This window comes from Epinephelus lanceolatus, chromosome 2, assembly GCF_041903045.1.
Source record: "Epinephelus lanceolatus isolate andai-2023 chromosome 2, ASM4190304v1, whole genome shotgun sequence".
NCBI classification, from domain to species: Eukaryota; Metazoa; Chordata; class Actinopteri; order Perciformes; family Serranidae; genus Epinephelus; species Epinephelus lanceolatus.
The window spans coordinates 15589792-15611780 of record NC_135735.1 but is presented as its reverse complement, the minus strand read 5'-3'; the positions used below and the strand labels follow the sequence as shown (position 1 = coordinate 15611780).

At 40.5% G+C, this 21989-nt stretch overlaps 1 protein-coding gene across 1 annotated transcript; it reads right to left on the bottom strand.

Annotated features, from left to right (window-relative positions):
• On the bottom strand, positions 1-21685 carry whamm (WASP homolog associated with actin, golgi membranes and microtubules). The gene is made up of 11 exons (XM_033626132.2): positions 21021-21685; positions 18466-18639; positions 16968-17118; positions 14005-14174; positions 9988-10180; positions 4940-5124; positions 4268-4354; positions 4066-4161; positions 1831-2212; positions 1125-1267; positions 1-237 (listed from the first exon to the last, which is right to left on the bottom strand). Exons 1-11 carry the CDS (start codon positions 21597-21599, stop codon positions 82-84), a joined length of 2316 nt encoding a protein of 771 aa, XP_033482023.2. The 5' UTR covers positions 21600-21685; the 3' UTR covers positions 1-81.
• Between the last annotated feature and the right edge of the window lie 304 nt (positions 21686-21989).

Below are 21989 nucleotides of genomic sequence, written 5' to 3'. Positions count from 1 at the left end.
TGTTTGTGTGTGTACGTGTGTGTGTGTGTGTGTGTGTGTGTGTGTGTGTGTGTGTGTGTGTGTGTACGTGTGTGTGTGTGCTCAGCTGTCCCAGTCTGCGCTGCGTGTCTCATCGTCTCCTCTGTCCTCCTCGTCAGAGTCTGCCGCCACCTTCTTCATCCTCATCATGGCGGCCTTGATGCTGCGCTCCAGCTCGTTGTCTCCGCTGCTCGAGACTTCTGCACGTACAGGAACCATCTACGGCACAACGAGAGGCAATTTAATACCACTTTTCATTCCAGCTGAATATCACCTCCTGTGGTTAAAATGTCTGGTGGAAAAAATCAATAGACCTCTTTTCATCACAGATATTTGGGCTGATTTTTGAAGCACAGTTGTAACTAATGACATTAACGATGGCTCTGTGCCACACAGGTGTTCGACCGAGCCAGCATGCACAATACAAGGACCCTGAAACTGGAGCAGCTAAACAGATAACAGCCATTGTTAATGTTATTACTTACACCTGTGTGGGGTTCTGTCTGTGAGGGTCGAGTGTCACTCTTGCTTGTGCCTTTCTGCCTTCATTTTACAGTTGAAACATCAACTGGTCAGTGGATGGACTAGCGGGTTTTTAATTTTGTCATTAAGTCTCTTGCCGTTCCTTGAATTTGTCTGACCTTACGGACAGAAGTTCCTGCATCTTGTTGTCTTTCCAGTTAAAATTTTCGTTGCCATCTTTGTGGAAATGGCCCTTCTTCATTTCCCTCCGATGTTTGAGCTCTTCCAGTTTTGCGCAAGCCGCATCACAGAAACATAATCAACACGTCCACTTGCTCCCTGTGAATTCTACAGAGGATTACCTGCTCAATTTAAACGTGGGCTCATTCAGACATTACAAGGACTCTGTACTATAGAGCTGGCAGTGTAAAGTCCAGTTAATGTCCGATCCAACTAATTTGGACATTTGCGTTCTCATATACAGCTCCTACGGGTGATGTCTAGATAATTTCAGGTGAACAGTGCATGTGTGAAAGGGGCTATACACGCATACAATAGATCTGCAATGAGCTAATATCAGACAGTACACTGGCCTGTCTGATATACCAGTCTGGCACTTTCTCTGTTCCTCTAGAACATCTCACCTTTTTCAGGGTGACTCCCTGTCGGATGGCAGACATCAGACTGCTCCTCGGGTCCTCAGCAGGGGACGCTGTCCTGGGAACGGGGACCTTTCGAAGCTGAATCTGTCCACGCTGCAGTGAGGCCAACACTTCATCCATTGTTCCTACAGTAACACAACAACACAGGGAAACAGACCCTTTTACAATGATGGGAGAAGAAGCTGGAAGTAAACAATGTATTATAATTTTGACCTTTCCTCCGTTTTAATTTCCCTGCTGATGAAGCAACTGAACATTTTTTAAAAACAGCTTCTTCCTGAATCGCCTCCATTTCACAAAAGCTCAGAAAATATGAAGTCATGCTGGACGTTAAAGTCTCCCCGGAGCGGAGAGTGTGCATCAGCAGGACCACAAGTGAGGTAAAAACGCCTCCTCTGGCCTCATGGGGGAAGATGGGAATTTAGGACAGAACACTATGTACAGGCACACACACACACACAAACACACACACACACACTGCATGCACACTTTTCTCTGGAACAAACACGACCTTCCTTGCAGTCTGACAAACTCACACATCCAGCTCCATCTGTACTGTATTTTTCCAACAAATGGCCATCAATTTTTTTCCCCCAAATCTACCTGGAGTATTTGGTGAAAATATTTTGATGTCATCAATTACAGACACATTAACAGCAGGATTAAAATGTATGTTGTTTAGTCTCACCTATATTTTGTTTGAGCATGTTCTTGGCTGGAAAAGGAGGATCCTCTTTTTCACTGAGAGGCATCGGTGTGTCGTCAGAGGCAGGCGAAGCTTGGACAGGTGGAGGGGGCAGTGGTGGGGGAGGTGGAGGTGGTGGTGGTGGGGGAGGAGGTGCAGTAGGGCAGGTTGATGTAGGAGGAGCGGGAGCAGCGAAGATTTGGACAGGGATGTCTTTAGGCTGCTGTTTCCTGGGTGTTTTATTGCGTCTGGGTGCAGGGCGGACGGACGGGGGTCCTTCAGGGGGGCCGAGGCTGATGATGGACAGCGGCTGCGAGGGACATGAGACTTCTGAAGGAGACATCCTGGACTGAGGAGTCTTCAGGATGTACTGACCCTGTCGCTTCTTGAAAGAGATGATAGATAAAGGTTTTAGAAAGACGGACATTATCTTGTCTAATGTTCTGAGAGAGACACAAGAGGACACCCACACAGTCTGATGTTCTTCTGTTTTAAATAGGTCTCACAGTGACTTGAGATTAAACTGAAGTGACAGACAAAAAAATGTGCACAAAACACACACTGGCACACACAATTTAAAAACCACAATGCTGACACAGAAAATAGGTTCTCCTAATCTGCTTCAGTTGGACGGTCTTTTACAACTTTAAAATTCTGACACAATGACAATGCAACATGAAAAGCGAGGGGGACCAAGGGAGTCGTTACAATTCATCCTGAGGGGAACATGAATGTTTGTGCATTTCACAGCTATCCACTCAATAGTTCTGAGATATTTTGGTCTGAACAAATGTAGGGGAATGACTGGATCACAGAAATATGAGAGCATGAGAGTAGAATTAACATTCCCATTCGAATCAACACAGCAGGATGGTCAGAGCAGTGGCCATTTTTATGTGTACTGAACATGATGTAATGTTAATGCAGCTGCCTCCGAACTAGATGAGAGTCATAGAGAGACCATGGGGATTTAAAGCCTGCAGATCGTCATATTTTCCACATTTAATTCATTGAATTAAGGATTTATTTTGACTAAACCAGAGTTAATGATGGTTGGAAGAGTGGACTAACTGACTCAAGGGTGTCCAAACTTTCTTTTAATAGGGGTCAGATTAGATAATGTAAAAGTACCCGGGGGCCAGCTGCTTCTCACATCAAATGAGTTATCAAAAAAATTGCTGTTGTCTTTATGCTTCTTTGCTGTGACCATGTCGGCTGTTTGGGAGCTGTTTGTTTGCTTGTTTACTGTCTGTTTGTTATAAACACAAACATTTCTTTGTGTAGCTCCTAATTGGTGTATGTCTACAAACTGTATGACAGTCCTGCCATCATGAGGCAAATGGACAAAATGCAATGAGTTTTTGCTTGATAAACTAGTAATGTGTGATGGGACGATGTAATATATTTTAAACAACAAGCTACGGGCTGTTTAAAATCAGTCCGTGGGCCACGACTGGCTCCTGGGCCTGGGCCTGACTTTGGACATGCATGAACTAACTAGATGATTAACAAGACTATCAAGATGAGTTTTAGTTTGCTTCTGTCACGTTAAAAAGCTAACGTTAGCTCTAGTTGGTTGAAAGAGAGAAACTTGGATTGATGTATGGTTATATTTTCTGTTTAATAAGGAATATAGTTGTAAGAATAGGCCAAAACCGAGTTCTCAAACTGGTGAGTGGGACAAACTTTACAGCCCCACTGATGTGGTCACTATAAAAACTAACAACAATCAGCATTTTCTTTAGTACTAATCAAATAACCACAGCAAACAGTGCAACGCCCTTTCTATTCATTCTATTTCTGTGGATCAAACTCTGTAATTTTGAGGCATCCTCGCTGAAAATGTGCGAAAATGAGCGTTTGATATCAACAGTATCAGTTTCGACCAAGCAAATCTAATTCCAGTGAGTCACTGCTCCACATAGCATGTTCCCAAATTTACTGCCTCATCTCTTTCTTCCTCTCTGGCAAAGCTCCAGCCCTCCATTTTTTGGACATCTTCACCTTCCCTTGACAGTTTGACCGTGAAGAGATGGATAGGAAACAGAAGAGGGAGAGGGGTGTGATGGTTATGTGGCATACGCTGCAACCACTTTCCTACCCAGGCACTCCCGGGTCGAGTCGTTATTAGCTGAATTTTAATTTTGAGCTGCACTATTGGATTAAGAGTGTATGAAGCAGGAGCCTCTGGGGTTTTATTAACAGAAGAAGAAGGAGCTGCGGGGGGCAGAGCCTGACCTCTCTGAAGGAGCGTAATCTGCTCAGAGTCTTCTCTCGCTGCTCGTCCACCCACTGCTTCCTCCTCTGCTCCTCCTCCTTCCTCTTCTCTCGTTTCTGCGGACAACAGAGGGAGACAGCGAGAAGTTACAAGAGAGAAAGAATCCAGTCTCATTTGTGACTTCTGTCGGGTGCTTCTCAGCGGGTTGCCGTGGTGACGTACCAGGTGGACCTGATGATGCAGGCTGAACTGTATGGAGCTCTGCTTTTCTGACAGCTGCTTCTGCTCGTTGGCATCCATGCACTGATCCTAAAAACACACATAAATATTAATACATGTACATTCAAAAATATGTGATACTTATATGTACACAGCATAGAAACTGGGCAAATATGTCCTTCAAAGTTCAGAAAATGCCAGTGCCACTGATCACGAGGAGCAAATGATGCCTCTGTTTGTCAAGAGAACATTTTTTAGATTTCATAATGTTCCTCCTCTTTACTGGATTGTTAAATTTTCCTGCCTGTCGATTACTGTGGGTGATTTGTGGGAGCCTCTAACCAGGGGATTCCTTCCACTTTGTTCTGAGTAATAAAATGTTTTTTAATCAGTCAAATGAGCATGCAGCCAGCCAACAGGAGAAAACGCCAACTGCTCCAACTGTGCTTCAGTTACTCTGGCAGCTAAAAATAAAACAGTATAGTAAAACTAAATTTTAAAAACTTAGCAGTTTGGGACATGAAGAGGACAGAGGGAGGAAAATGGCACCACTCCAATGTTCTATTCACAGATCAATACCCTCAAAAAGGATAAAAAATGCCTCTAAAATTCACTTTTGATGGTGCAGAAAATGTCCCCTGAAAGTAAGTGAACGTCGATGGTGCTCGCCCACACCTTTTTGTTGCGGAGATAAGCTCGTCGGGCACAGATGTTGCCTCTCTTGGTCTCCAAGGTTTGTAGGCGTCTTTTGAGCTGAGTGACAGCTGGAGAGTGTGTTTGGTGGATACTTGTTTGGACCATACTCTGCAGCTCCTCTGGATCCTCACACACATCGTAGTACACCACCTCCTCCTTCAGTTCTATGACACAAACGCAGCCCAGTCAATCAAAACTCCTCATTACCCGTTCATGGGTGTCCTGCAGTTTAAGTTAGATTCAAGACTTTTTAAGACTTTTTAAAAGCCACTTGGAAGGAATTTTAAGACCAATTTCATAATTACTAATTTAAGAAAACAAAAACATGAACCAGCATCAGTTACTTAAAGGTAGGGACAATTCTGCCTAGATGTTTATTGTAACATAAAACATAAGTTTGTGTCTCGTGGCAAAGACGAGGTTAGAACAGATCAGGGAAATATCTGCCTTTGGTTGTGAATTTTCTTGCCCATTTTCTTTATCTTACTCTGCAGTTCGGATTCCTCACAGAGCCTCAAATACACTGCCTCGTACTGGTTTCAGCCATGCCACAAAATCCTGGTTAAGTACCAAACTTTATTTGAATTTGCACTTCCTCATGTCATCCAGGGTACAGTGACAATAATCTAGCAGACTCTGAGCATTCCAGCCGGAAACAATATGGATGTGGTTGGTTTCTCACGATCCTGATCTGTGTGATGGGAATGCAAGTAAATTATTCACAAAAAAATAGATGTTACCAATTATTTTGAGATTTTACAAGGCAACGTCAGAAAAAAAACCTTTTTAAGACTTTTGAAAGATTGATTTAAGACATTTTAAAACCAACCGAGGCTTTATTTTTTAGATTAATAAATTCAAAGCCTTTAGAGACTTTTTAAGGAACTGCAGGAACTGTGTGTAATTCTTACATCATCACTTTTGCTTTCCATTGTGTTTTTAACAGAGATGACACAATGCTTCAGATATTACTTTGGAAATTAACCTGTAAACATGTACTGTGTAATTTGTATGTAAACTTTTGTACACTCATTTGCCTGACAAGCCAAGGAGCTGCAAGTTACACTTTACATGCATCTACAATATCAGATTATTTCCTGTTTTGGTGGTGGGCTTACTTTGGAAACAACAGCTTCCTTTATCAGGTTATGGGGTCAAGAGAACATAGAGGCAGATAGATTTCTGCACGGAAGAACAATTCCTGGTTCACAAAGGACATGACAAAGACATAGCTAAGATAAAGTATTCTTGCAGCAGCATGGTAGGTAAATTCAAACAACTAACCAGCGGCACGTAAAGTGGAACTTCTGAAGTAATTTGATCAGTAGTACTCACAGTTTTAGCTGAGATTGCTGCAGGTGATGTGATAAGAAGGAGACTGAATATAAAACATTTGCCAGTTTCACTGATATAGTTAAGATTTTTTGCTTCACTGCGCTGTGTAAAATGTCAATTAAAGGCTCATTTTTACAGTTAACTTTACATTTCTTTTAATCTTACATTCACCTTACTGTTAGTGATCATTTAATTTTATGAATGTGACTTTGTAAAGTCAGTTTCAACGTGAGGACTATGAATGAAGCAGATTTCTTATAAAACAATTCATATATTCCAACAAAGGCACTGGGAAAGTCTCACCCACTGATAAGTATTTAATTTACAGTCTGAACTTTTAACTCCTTAAAAAGGCTCCATAAACTCAGCAGCCTCCTTTGATTTACAACACTTCATATTCATCTGTCCTCTCGCTGTCTTTACTGAGGAGCAACTGGTAGAGGACACCTTCCTGCTTTTTAGTTGGGAAAATAAACCCCTGAACAGCCAAGGTAACAGACACAAACAGACAGCACGTACACACACCATAGACTGACACACACACACACACACACACACAACTCAGAGGCAAACATCAGACGTCCCAGGAGGAGCAATTACGGAAATATTTACATGCACAAAATGTTTCCCTGAAGTAAACCCTGAGCACAAGACACTGAATGACCTGAAAAACAGAAACCCTTTTATATCATCATGTAATCCAACACAACACTCCTGTGATCAATATGTGAAACATTGTGTAACGAGTCATTTTTAACAACAGCTGACAATGTGTCAGAGGGATTAAAACCCACAGTAAGTGTAGTGTAGTTTAGAGTTATACTGTGAGGTGTGTGGAAAAACTATAAGAGACACCTCACAGTGTGATACAGTCCTTTAAAACACTACCACGAAGATATTGCCTAAAAATGTGTCATGTTACTGAGTCAACATAAAAACACACTCAAGCACTTAAAATTTCCCCTCTCACAGGTTTCCAAACTGAGCCGTGCCTCCACCTCGGTGCCTGACTGACACTCATAACTCAGTCAAATCTGAGAATAAAGACATTTTTACACTTTCATTATCTCTGATGTCCACTGTGAATCAACATCCATAAATCCAATCAGAAATCATACAAAAAACCCACATTTTTTCTAGGGCTAGGTGATATGGCCTATAAATAATATCACATTATTTTCAGGCTGTATTACAAAACACAATATATATCTCAAAATTTTAAAATCTCCTTTAAACTACTGACTACTATTATACTAAACTACTAAATAAACTACTGTCATAATTAAGTTATACAAAGCACTGTTATAATTAACTTAAAAAGTGCTGTTACAATAAATGTAAAGAGAGTACTGTCATAATAAAGTTATATAAGTACTGAAAGAATAATATTTAAAGTACTGTTTTAATACACTTTAATTGAGAACTGTTATAATAAAGTTAAATAAAGTACTGTATTAAATGGTAAATGGACTGCACTTGTAAAGCGCTTCCAACCACTCAAACTGTCATTCTCACACACACACACACACACACACACTAGTGGCTGAGGCTACCATACAAGGTGCCACCTGCTACTCAGTTTCTTCACACACTCAAACACCGATAAAACAGCCATCAGGAGCAATTTGGGGTTCAGTATCTTGCTCAAGGATACTTCGACATGCGGACTGGCAGAGCCGGGGATCAAACAGCCAATCTTCCTATTAGCGGACAACCTGCTCCGCCTCCTGAGCCACAGCCGTTATAAAGTTAAAGAAAGTACTGCTTCAATAAAGTTTAATATAGATGTGTTTTAATAAAGTTATAGTACTGTTAGAATAAGTTATATAAAGTCCTGTTACAATAACATTAAATATAGTGCTGTTTTAATAAAGTTTGATAAAGAACTGTTAAAATAAAGTTAAATAAAATACTGTTACATTAAATAAAGCACTGTTATAATTAAGTTAAACTACTGATATATTACAGTTTAATAAAGTACCGTTCTAATAAAGTTAAATAAACTACTGTTATAACAATGTTAAATAAAGTACTATTAGCAGAAAGTTAAACTGTTAAAATAGAGCAATTAAATGTGGGGGTGGGAATCAAATGAACAGTTTTCCAGTTCATGTATTAATATCTGCAGGGCTTGACGCTAACTTTTTTCCCAAGGAGCACATGTGCTCCTAAGTTGAAAAAGTAAGGAGTGCACAAAGAACTTTAGGGGCACAATGTAAATTGATCAAATAATGTGTTTTCTGTAATAAACGTGATGCAAATAGACATTTACAAGCAAAATTATTTAATGAATTTGCATACAAAATGTACAGAAAGGTAAAATCATCAAGTTTGAAAAAGTATTGCAATTTAATTTTGTCTTTAATTTTATTATCTAAAATATATCTTATCTTTGCAATATGATTATCTTATATAATGTTATTACTATCCTAAAACATTCTCCAGGTCCTCTGAAACTCTGCAGGACTTATTTCCACTCTGCCCAGCAGCGGTACCGTGGCGAACGGTCCCTAACTGCGGGGAGAACGGAGCAGGCTTCCCCGGAGGTCCACCGCTTAACCCGGTCCGTCTCCACTTTGACTTTGACTTATTTCCACCCAGCCAACAGTGGGACTTACATTCATTGTGCCGACAGTGGCTTGGAAAACCGCCCATAACCATGTCACACGGGGAAGAGGGAAGAGGGAAGGCAGCTTGAGTTCCTCCGACATTTGCGGTTAGATTATCATATTTTTTTATTGACAAAAATATAGGCTGCTTTGGCTGTTTTTTTTATGCGCACATGTGCCCCTAAATATTTTTTACAGTTCGCACACACCTATTTTTAGTTGCAAATGCGAGTGAAGCGCTCGCACTGTCGAGCCCTGATCTGCGAGTCACACTGGTGCTCCGTGGTTGCAAACTGGGACTAAATGGTCGCAATCTGGAGCCCTGTACAAAAACACACACGCCTCGTCTGCTCAGTGCTCACACACTTTCACCTAGGAGAGAGTGGTCTGGACGGGCGAAGGAGTGTGTGTGATGTGTCATGTTTGTGTGTCTTTCATTTTGTGTCTGTTGGAGCAAGAGAACAGAAACAGTGTCTTAAAGAAATGACGTCACAATTTTTACTTTCTGCTTTATACTTTTAACTCCAGAACTTGCCTGAGACTAATCACGTTTTTAAGTTGTCTTCAGTTTTAAAGTACGTCAGTGACAGCTGCCTGCACATTAATGGATTCAGTGAGAACAGGAGCTGCTAATAGCTAATCTGGCACATAATTAATGGTGTCAATTTGCCAACAATCTCAACAAATAAAGGATTAAAAAACTGCTGTGGTTTAGGTAATTTAGGAAGTATTTATTGCAGAGCTTGTTACTACAGTGGATTACCTTGTTCAAGTGTTAATATTATTGCAGTATTCACTGCAGTTTGTGTGAGGACCTTTAGATTCCAGTTACAGTTTCACAGCCTGTTTCACCTTGAGCCTTTGCTACAGTATTTTGAAGCCTCTGGTATTATGCTTTTGGAAAAAGGAAGTGTTATTACAGACCGAGTGCTTTATACATCTTCAAATCATTGTGGCTTGAGTGTTTTAAAGTGGACTGTACAAGGACATCACCATCTTTCACTGTGATTCAATTTCCTCTCTAAAGGAACGAGCCTACATATCTACTGTTCACCACAATGCCACTAGTCCTGCGTGGTCTACCTTTAATCTGCCGTCGCACGGTGTCTATCTGAGCCACGAGCAGCTGCTCCTCATTCTTCAGGATCTCAAACTTGGTGTTGTACAGCTCCAGTTGGGTTTCGTAGAACTGCATCTCCAGCTGGTCCACTGTGTCCTCAGATGCAGACCTGGAGTCAGCTCTGTGGCTCTTGTCTCTGCCAGACAGGCTGCTCAGCTGCAACAACAGAAACACGTCAGAGGATCATACCTGTGACTTTACATATTACAGCCAATAACTACATACTGTGCATACTTTTTGCCTACCATCTTCTCAGCGTGCGCTACGTTTCAATTGATTGAGCTGTTGGTTTCCATTAATTTCAGTATACAGTCTCACACACACTTATATTTAATGCTGTTTAAGACCTTTAAAAGACTGTTTTAACCAAATTTCAGACTTTTTTTTAGGACAAATCATTATTTTCTTATTGAAGCATTGCAAGTAAGTATAAAATAAGTAGTATATATGTAGTGCAACTGTCTCAGAGACATTTTTTACTGAAATTTAATTGAAATGCTTTTCATATTTTCTGTCATAATTTCGTTTAAATTAATTATTAAAAACTGACTAAAAATTTGAGAAAAAGGTAGCTAAAAAGGCAACTTTAATTTAAAAATTATTTAAAATATACCACTTTTAAAAACATTTTTCAGTTAAAGAAAAATGAATTGTGTGAGTTTATTTTGATCTAGTTCGGGGGGGTCGCACCTGTTGCATTATGAGCTGAGGCAGTACAGCAGCAGAGAGCGCCAACATGGCCACAGGACATGGTTGCAAAGGAAGTACATACAGCCCCAAAATACTAATATTCTGCATGGTCCAAGAGGCACACACAGTAATTGCCATTTTGCACCTTCATTTGGTTTGTATCTGATTACATTATTTGTCTAAGTGGCCTGTGTGGACAATTTAATATACTTTCTGTTGCTGTGCTAACTTTATGGGACCTGTCTATTACCAGAAAATTCATGTGAGAGACTATCATTGGGCATTGTTGAGAAACTCTAAAAGTAATTATTAAGGATGTTGTGTATTATTTACATTTGGAGAAAATCCATTGTTTTATTAAAGGATCAACTGCACGCTACATGGCAACCATTTTAATTTGTCCCCCCTTTTTTACATTTTTTTTTTTTAGTTTCATTAATTTTTTAAAAATGTAAATATATTTTTAAAATTCTTTTTCTTTCTTTTTTATATGTATGTATACATATATTTTTAAAGTATTTTTCATTTATCTATTTATTTTTAGTTTTTGTCTTTTATTTCCTTTCGTTGGTCTGGCTTTCTCTGCTTGTATCTGTGTTGGTGGGTGGGGTTGATTTCTGTCCTTGTTGGTTCTATGTTTGTTTGTTGATGCTTTGTGCATCTTATTGATTTATCAATCAATACCTTGATTTTTATTTTTGTAGTCTTCACGGTTTCTGCAGAGGTTTGAAGGATGGAAATAAAACTTAAAAAAGACATCTGTATGATGCGTGCCCATTATTTCCCTGGACTAGTGTAGTTATAGTTAGGTTTTATGGAGGAATATTATTATTAGAGTGAGTTTGGTTAATGTACATTTTGCCCAGAGGTAAATGCAAATATAAATAAAATCTAAGGCATTTTAAGACTTTTTTTAGGACCCATAGACACCCTGTAATCTCCCACAGAGACATGGTGAGAAAAGAAAACTCTTGTTGTTGTGTTCAAAGAGACCTTGTTATGAATTTCACTCAAGAGTCAAACTGTCAAACTGAAACCCACATAGAGAAAGAATTTCCTCCACATTCATGACATCTGTGCTTCTTATTGTTTCACTCCTGGGTATGATTTATTTGACACGAGGAGTTTTCAAAATAGCCTCTGCTTTCAACTTCATTACCAGGTGAAATAATCAAAATTTGACACATAAGAATAAAGCTGAGGATCTGTGGTGGACAACCTGTCTCAAGCCAGTTTTGCTGTCTGCAGGTTGATTTTCATACTGTGATGAAATGTGCTGAAACCAACAGCTACCTGCAAGCTGGGACAGTAATGTTACGTATGCCTAATGAACGGACACGTCCAAAGTATATATATATATATATATATATATATATATATATATGTATATATATATATGTGTGTGTGTGTGTGTGTGTGTGTGTGTGTGTGTGTGTGTGTGTATGTCCTTAAAGGAACAGTTCACCCTAAAATCAAAATCATACATTTTTCCTGTTTCCTGTAGTGCTATTTATCAATCTAGATTGTTTTAGTGAGTTGCAGAGTGTTGGAGATATCAGCCGTAGAGACTAATGGGACTAGATGACACTGCACTTGTGGTGCTTAAAGTGCCAAAAAATACATTTGGAAAACAGCATGTCTCTTTCCAGAAAACAAAAACCGCTTACTCAAGATAATCCACAGACCGTGTTGTGAGCAGTTTCATGTAGGAACTATTTTAATTCTACCAAATGACACCCGAATCACCATGCAGAAGGAAGCGTGCATCTACTGCTAACTCACAGCGCCACTTAGCTAGCTAACGTTACAGCTCAGAAGAGGAGGATGCCATTGTTTTTCACATCTCATGTTGTCAAAAGCCCGTCATGCAAGCTTCCTTCTGCATGGTGATACGGTTGGCGGATGAGGTTTGATAGAAAGAAAAAAGTTCCTTCATGAAACTGCTCACAACATGGGTAAGAAAAAGAGAGATGAGTGGTTGCTCTGTATAATCAAATGTACATCAAAATCTTGTGTTGGGTGCTCCTGGAGAATGGAAAACAACAGGAGACGCAGGACAGTAATCCAGACACACAAGGAAGGAAATATTAAAAAGCCTTTAGTGCAGTGGCTAAATCATTAAAAGAGCCAGCATGTTGCGACAGACTGTGGATTATCTTGAGTTAGGGGGTCATGATTTCTTACAAGAGACGTTTCTGTTGAGTTTTTCCAAATTAATTTTTTTGGTGTTTTGAGCACCATAGGCTGAGTGCCATCTAGTTCCATTGAATCGGACCGAAGGCAGACATCTCTACAGCTGATATCTCCAACACTCGGCAACTCACACCAAAACAATCTAGACTGATAAATAGCACCACAGGTAAGAGGAAAAGTACATATATTTTTATTTTGGGGTGAACTGTCCCTTTAACACTAATTATGTCAAGTACAAACACATCCTCTGTTTGGATATGACACTCGAGCTGAAGTGAATTGATTTCAAATAATACACATCTCATCTTAAACCTACATATATACACACTATAAAGGCGTCACGTTGAGACATCTGCAGGCACACTGGCACTTTTTAAAGAGCCACAGAGTTATGTTGCCATCAGTGTGAGATTTTGCGTAGGTGTAGCTTACTGATCTCATTTTCAACACTCACACACAGCCGTCTCTGTAAGGGCTCATGCTGATTTCACAGTGGTAGATACTGCCAGCATCCTGATTTTTAAAGAGCTTAATCTGATGAATAATGCAGGCACATGAAGGTGAAGGTGCTGAAGGTGTTCTCTGTTCTTTTCCAAAAAGCTTGAATGCACAGCACGACGCCCAACAGCACCAAGTAATTCGCTGTGGTTTACCTTAAAAACTGTAATCCTAACAAGCCCCCCCCCCGTATGCACAAACATGCATATACAGTAGCTGGCACGTTTTGAGTATGCATGTACACACAGACGCACTCACTTATTCATGCATGCAGGTTTTGGGGGTGTATCGAGGGGATTCTCTGTTTTTACAGAGGCTTTATAAATAGATCAAAGGACTATAGCAGCCAGAGATTCACATCACAGCATGGAATACCAAGTGAAAGATTCACTGTGTCACATCTCTACAGAATTACAACCACTACAAAAGCAGCGTCGGCCTTGGCACCGGAGAGAAAGATCTGAATGATAACTAAAGCCTTACAACTGTGTCAGAGTCCGACACAACACTGAAGAATGTGCTGACTAATTACAGAATTGCTAGGAAAGCTGTGGTTTACTTATGTTAATTAAAAGAAAGTGAGACACACACACACACACCCTTTGTCTGATGCCGTTTTTCTTGCGGTTGAGGCACATCTCCATAGCTCTCATATGCTGCAGAGTTTCCTTGGCCAACAGGAAGCGCAGTTTCTCCAGTCTGGGAGCTGCAGACGCCCAGGCAGCCGCTCCGAATCGACACTTATCCTCCTCCATTTGCTTTAACATACCTGAGTGCACACAAGGGTCATTTATGTCAGCATCACACAAAGCACATACAGTATATATTAACTAGGGTAAAAGACACAAAACCAAGTAACAAATAGAGGTGTGAGAAAATATCGATGCACTTGAGTATTGCAATTTTATGTTTGTGATTGTGTGCTGATTCTCAAAAATACTGTGTTGATTTTTAATAAATAGTTTGCCTGCAAAAATTTGTGGGTCATTTTGTGTTTGAATCCTCGACCACGACATAGCAGCAGTGTTATTTATTTTCAGTAATTTGACTCTTTTCTTCCAATCCAACAAGATATTGCTTGCATAAACACAAACAGCACAGGCCTTTAAAACAGGCAGAGTCCTAAAGAGCGCATTTCTACATCCTAAAATCACATTTAAAAAATACTGCAGCACATCACCTCGCTTAGAGTATCACACTGTATCGCAATATACTGAATCATATCTTCTGTACTGTGATATGTATCACAGTATTGTCTAATTATTACAGAGTGGGGCTGGGTGATATAATGACTAAATAGGATGTATCGATATATTTTCAAGCAAGATTTAAATTCAGACAACACTGTTTATATCGATATAGGGTCAAGTTGCGCCACATAACACATACCAGTGTTCATCTCTCCTCTCTCACATTCTCTCACAGCTCCGCCCCACTCACTCACTCACAAGTTCTCCAGCAACAATCAGAGAGACACAGAGCTGCTCCTCTGTTTAATCTGTCTTTTCATTAGTGAGACATCGGTCTATATGTTGCACGTGCTACGCTAACTCAGTCTGTGAGATGAGTGAAGTGACTACAGTAGCACACGTGCAGTACAGCACGATGCTGCCAGCATTTGTTTGCTAGTCTGTGTGTGAGGTGGATCATGGTGCATCGACATTGTTCTTGGTAGTTGTGATCTAATGTGTGACACCAAGACAGCGCCTGGATGCAGGCGACAGATGACAAATCCCTGTGCTTGCATTCTGTTTTGGTGACAGTCTGTTTTTATAAAAGTGGCTGTGACATCTAGAATGTGGCTCTGACTTGCAAATGATCCATTTAGCAGAAAATGCTGAGATATATGTTGTGTATCGCCGTTCAGCCTAAAAATACTGAGATGTGGATTTTTGTCTATATAGCCCAGCCCTAATATCTACATTCACTAATTTGCCTCTTGAACTTTTATTGCAAAAACTGCAAACATTTTTCAGGAATGCCTTACAACAAACCTCCAGCAAACAGACATACATGTGTTACTTTAAACAAATGGTGGATTTAAAGGCACATACTGTAAATGTAACTACAATTACCAGTCTTATAGACAGTGGATCTAGTGTATCCATATAAATTGTCTGCTTCTTGTTAGTCTCACCACCAGACAATCAGAGATCTCCGCCTTCTGATAGTCTGGGGACACTCCTTTCTAAAGTGTGTTTAACACACCGGCGAAAACGGCTGCCAACAAAGCAACGCCTCTTGCATTTTTGAAAAGGACACGCCCTCCCGGAAATGTGCGCTCCTCCTTTTCTCGTCCGCAAGGACACAAACACACAGAGAGCTTGAAAATGGATGCCGAGAGGTTTAACTCCGTTTTATCAAACGTGTGCTCAGTCCACAAGATTGTGGAAATGAAGGACTTACAGCGACTTGAGCCATTTTGTACCGCTACACGTGTTTCTAGTCGGACTATGTTTACGAGCACAAGAGTTCAGCGAGCCACCGAAGGACCGCCCTGCGGATTTACTATTGGTTCTGCAACGTAGAGAGTTTTTTTAAACTCTGAAATTGTATCCGCCCATCTAAACACAAAATCAGGGAGAAAGTCATCAGTCTTTAGTTAAGCAAAGCGTCTAAAGACTGACTTGTGAGTCTAGCTTTTTGTCCTCTTCCCTCAGATCAAGGTAAAAACACCCACATCAAAGATGGCTGCCAAACAAAGCGAAATTCTTATCCAATTAAAAAGAAAAAAGAGCAGCGATATCCTCCCCCACTGCTTTTTTCCCCTCTCCCTCTTGCTTTGAGCATGAAATGTATCCCACAGCACAATTACCTGGTATGTTATTATATTTCTTTGAGTCATGATTTGAAATGGTTCTTAACACTTCTATTTCCTTTTAGATTAATATGGCAATCTGTATTTTGCGTGGACTTTTGGTAATTTTAATATTAGGTAATGTAGTATGTTGTTTACTCAACCCAATCCCCAGAATAAATGTTGGCATAGTACGTTTCTACAAACCACAGATATGTTAATATTTATATGTTATTTTGTGGTGGAAATGTTAAAATTTTGTTTCTTAACACTTCAGCAACACTGTAGTTGATGTGTGGTTATATTTAGGTACAAAAAACACTTGGTTATAGTTAAACAGAGATCATAATTTGACTTGAAATACCTGATTTTGGTGTCACAATCACAGCTGGAAATGCTGCTGATGTCTCACTAACAAATAACTGGCTTTGTTTGTTGGTCTCAAACAGTGGTCTGCAGCCATCTCGCCTTGGTGTCACACCATCTACCACCCCTTTCACCTCCCAATGACAGTCAGCTCATGTATGTAATCTGAACTACGTCACTTTAGAAATGAATATGATACGTGTGAATAGTACAAATGTAACGAATCTGTGGTTTGCAGAATTGAACAACACCAACATTTTCTCCTGCCGACTGGCTGGTTTGTCTGCAGCTGCAGCGCAACTCTATTCTCATTTCCTGTGTGTTGAGGAATGGCACAAAAAAGTCATTAATGAATTCACCCCTACACAAATAAAGAGAAATAAACACAGCAACTTATACCAGCCAGAGCCTTTGAAGTCTGTGCAAAGTAGGTGACAGTGATGTCTTGAATTGAGGCGACTGCGTCTTCCGCTTTCATTCTCCACTCCTCCGCCTCCTTCTCCAGAGCTGCGATTCTTTTAGGACCCAGGTCCTCAAACTCCAAAGACTTCTGAAGAAAACCACAGTAAGAGAAACAGTGGACAACGTTACACTTAAGAGCTTTAATGGAGACCTCTTACAGATACTTAAGCCATATACATAAAAGCTTTTAATTAAAGTTAGTTTAGTGGGAAAATAAAATTCAACCTCAGATTTTCCTCGAATGAGACATAAAAATATGGAATAGTGTCAAACACTCCACCATCAAGGGCCAACCCTTCCATTAGTGCTTTAAGAGGCTCTGCACTTATAAATTTCAATGCTAAGACTTAAAAAGGGAACTTGTAGTGATCACTGAATAAAACATACATACAAATATTGTTTTTTTCAGTAACAAAGAAGGCTGCAAGTTAGGGGTTACACAGTGATACTAATGGTGGGGAGGGGTCAGCGTTAACTGTGAGCTTATGACAAAGAACTAGCATCATGTAGCAGCTACGTGACTTTGAAATATGTTCTGGGGCTGTAAATCTGCATTAAATTTGGATAAATTTGAATACAGACCTTTGCTTTGAGGTGAGGATGTTCTACAAAACTCTTCTTAAATTTGTCTTAAATATTTAAAGGTGCAATATGTAGAATTTAGGGGAATGTATTGGCAGAAATGTAATATTATAAGTATGCTTTCAATAAGAATCATTGTGTTTTCATTACCTTAATGACCTGTTTATATCTACATAAGAAGCGGGTACTCGCCCATGGAGTCTGCCATGTTGCACCACTATGTTTCTACAGTAGCCCAGAACAGACAAACCAAACACTGGCTCTAGATAGTTTTCGTGTTGGCAGCGCCTTTGTGATGAGCAGCTTCGTAAAAACACAGATTTTCTGACATAAAACTGTTTTTACTTGGTGTTTTTACAAGTTTAAATCAACAGGTCTGTTTGCTCTGGAGAGGAGAAGACCTCTGCAGATAATTCGGCTCATGGTAAAAATATCCTGAACATCTGGATCAGAAAAAAAGGCGAGCACACATTAGCAGGTGCAGGGCTAGCAGCCTGTCTGTGACGAACTGAGTAGCGTCGGGGGAGAAAGTGATTTGTAACATGAAACTGCTTTATTCAGTGTTTGTACCGGTTTTAATTTAAGTTTTGGAGAGGAAGAGACCTCTGTGGATAATTCAGCTCCCAGCAAAAGCCTCCTTAACAATGAACACTGAAGGAACCCTTACCAGGAGTTCAGGTCTGGCACATGGCACTAAATCTTACACATTGCTCCTTTAAATTCCTGATAAGTATATATTCAATATACCAGAACAAATTGCAAACAGCATCCTGTGTATGAATTCGTTTAAAACATCCTAAAAAAAAAAAAGCAAAAAAGCTGACAGCTGCTAAATATACATGTCTGTATTTACCAGGATCTCCATCTTGTAGAGGCAGGCCAGCTCTCTCATGTCCCTGAAAGGCTGCAGCAAATACTGGAAGAAGGTGGTGGCCACAGTGACCAGGTCCTGGTAGGCCTCGTCCTCCTCCTCGTAGATGTCGAGCAGCGCCACCATTCGGTCTGCGCTGTCATGACTCTGCAGGAGCTGTGAATATAGACGGACGACATAAACACCATTACCTGGGTTTATTCTGAGCCCACAGCAGAGGCTTTGCTCTGCATGACTGTTAATATAGCACTGATTTAACAGCCGATATTAGTCCTAGCAGAATACAACCTTCATAACCAGGTGGGCTGAAGGTTGACCAGTGAAGCCAGTGGTTAGAGGTTTAATACCACTGGATTCCTGGAGTCTCTTTTCTGACACTCAGCACTGATGCTGAAACAATTCTATCTCTTCAAATTGATATTAACAAACATTTTAAATCAAGGTTTCAAGTGATGACATCTTTGGACCACAGACCATATGTGCACCTCGGTCAGCTGGGTCAGAAACTGAAATGCTGTTAGGTAAAGGGGAGAATGAGGTAAGCTGCCGTAGACATAGAAGTGACTTTTTCTATATCAGTAAAGACGGAAGATACACATGAGCGATTTGATTCCATGCCTGTCTCTATATGTGTTGATTTAAGGGGAGCAATATAACGTTTGGCTGTAAGATATAATGCAAATAAAATACAGTATTGCCACAAACTATCGCTTCAGATCTGCTCTCTGACACAGTATCAACAAAACATCATATGACGTTCATAAAGTTGGCATTTACTGCATCACTGTTGTATCAGATTGCAATATATAGTAGAGTAACTGATGCTGTGTGCACTGACTGTGTTTTCTCCAGTGTCTCATATCCCTAGGCTTTAACTGTGGAGTTGTAGGCTGCCATTCCACCGCAAGGTACCTCTCACCACGTTATTTACTCGTGTAGCAGGCACCTGGGGGGACGAGTTAAATTTCTGTGTACAAATCTTTTTAACTCAAATGCATGTTGAAGGAGAAAAAAGAATCACAAGCTGAAAAACAAACATCAGTGCTGCTGGTGGTGGTGGTGTTGCAACATCTACAGCACTGGCTGTAACACACAAACAGCTAAATGTTTGCTATGTCATAGTGGACTTGTAACACCACTGTGTGGTGCTAGTCCTGCAGGGTAGCATTCAAAAAGATCTTACAGAGGCTTCTCAAGCTGTACTAAATCTTCCCTTTTCTTTTATTCAATTGAAACAGTCCCTTGGATAATAATAGTCTGCCGTGTATTTTTTAAGTGCATCAAAGCTAGCTTCTTAGCATGGGTGGAATATGAGACCTCGACTCATACATAGGAGCATGACACACAAACTTGTGGTGTTTGCTTCTGTTTGTAGATGTGATGCATCTTTTTGTACTTTACTGTCTCTCTGTGGTCACTTTGTGTCCTCTTGGGGTTGTTTTGTGTCTCTTTGTAGTCACTGTGTGTCTCTGTGGCTGTTTTTTTTGTGGTCCTCTGAGTCTGAGGTAATTTTATGTCTTACTGAAATCATTTTGTGTCTCCTCATGGTTGTTTTGTGTCTCTTTGAGGTAAATCTGTGTTGTTTGAAGTCATTTTGTATCTCCCTGTTAGTTGTTTTGTCTTTTTGTAGTATTCTGTTTCACTTTGAAATCATTTTGTGTCTCTTGGGGTTGTTATTTGTCTCTTTGAGGTAATTTGGTGTCACTTTGAAGTCATTTTGTGTTCCTATGTGGTTGTTTTGTGTCACTTTATAGTCACTTTGTGTCTCTGTGGTTGTCTTTTTTTTGTGGTCTTCTGAGTCTCTGAGGTGATTTTTGTGTATTATTGAAGTCACTTTGGGTCTCGTTATGGTTGTTTTGTGTCTTTTTGTGGTCTTCTGAGTCTCTGAGGTAATTTTGTGTCACTTTGAAATCATTTTGTGTCTGTTTGTGTTTGTTCTACCCATTTTGGTAGTTATTCTGTATCCCTTTGCAGTTCCTATAAATCCTTTTGTGGTCATTTTGAGTCACTTCCAGGTTGGTACTGGTTTATTTGAGTGACATTTTGAAAGTGAAAGCCAGGGGCCCCCTGAAACTCTGGACCCCTGGGCATGCATCGGGCATGCATAATCATTGGTTTCATGGCATTTTCAGTTCTCTACAGTACAGTATGTGTCGTAGATGCCCCCACAACACTAGTCTAGTCTAGGTCAACAGCCCTTTAATAATGGTTATATTGTGTGGGTCAGTGCTGCATCATACTGAGAGGTGTCTATAGTTAGTCTATCCTCATCAATATATAGGATTGACAAAATATTGGAGGATACACCTCTCACTATCATCATCATCACTAGAGCCTCTAAACTGAAAATTAAGTTGAGTAAACACCTCTACAACTGAACCTTGACGCAGGGTTAAGGTATTAGACTGCTAGGTGTCCCTAATAAACTGGCAGCTGACAGTATATGCAGTTACCCATGCCTCTTGCACGCTGTGACCCGGATGTGAGCACCTGTGGCTCATTATCCCACAGCTGCCACAGCTGTCACAGCACCTCACCTGTCGCACGTGACCCTTGGCCCGCGACATCTCCTCCTGCATCGTCTTCCTCTTGAACTCCTGCAGGTTTTCAAAGTACTCCTCCACATCCCGCTCGTCCTGCGTGAACAACGTGTCGAGCACGATTTTCCGCCCGCAGATGTCGATAGCTGTGCTGAAGTATTTCTCCAGTTTCCGACACGGCGTGTCAAAGTCCCTCTCGTCGTCGTCTCCGGGACCTGACCTGCGGTTCAGGAAGAGCAAGTCCCAAATGTTGCCGTCCTCAAACTCAGACAAGTCCGGGAAGCAGGTCGCTAACACGTCAGCCACACATGTGAACTGCTGATGGATGTGTTTCAAATCGTTAACGGAGAAGAGTCCAGCCCAGCTCATCTGAGAGTCGCCGCCGACGACAACTTCAGCTTTGCGTTTCTGCCGTTGTAACGTCCGGTTGTGACAAGTGACGGCGAACTTACACTCTATGACATTCCACTGTACGATAAAGCCGAGCTTAAACGTCTCCGGTTCTTCAAATATGTTGCTTTTAACCGCCACCCAGCCCTCCAGACTGTCTAACCGCTCTATCTCTACGTTATTCATCTTAAAAGAGCTGTTTCACTTCGGCCTCTGAGAAGCTGCTGGCTCTGTTTACAACGTCCGCCATTTGCGTGACGTAAGATGACTTCAAGCACCTCGGACATATCCGGAATTTTCACAAAATCTATATTGACACAAGCGAATAAATCTAAAAAAAAAGCCACTTATCATATTTACTGAAAATACATGTAGTTATAGATTGCACAATAGAAGCCCTGTTATTTTGTGCTCATTATATCCGCTAAGACACTAAATTTAACAACACTTCCACTACGTTCTCGCCATTAATCTTCCTTTTAGTGTACTCAAGGTCAGTGTTGCTTGATTTCTGACATCAAATTAATAGATACAGAAAAATTGCTAGCTTTTAATTTCTCTCACCGAGGTACAGCA

Bases quoted from the DNA above. Each gene is read 5' to 3' on its own strand.
- whamm (XM_033626132.2), bottom strand. From the start codon at position 21,599: ATGAATAACGTAGAGATAGAGCGGTTAGACAGTCTGGAGGGCTGGGTG. The intron at 2,213-4,065 runs GTCAGGCTCTGC...ATCTCTTTCAAG, and splicing joins GATTACGCTCCTTCAGAGAG to AAGCGACAGGGTCAGTACAT. The intron at 238-1,124 runs GTGAGATGTTCT...GTTGTGCCGTAG, and splicing joins AGGGAGTCACCCTGAAAAAG to ATGGTTCCTGTACGTGCAGA.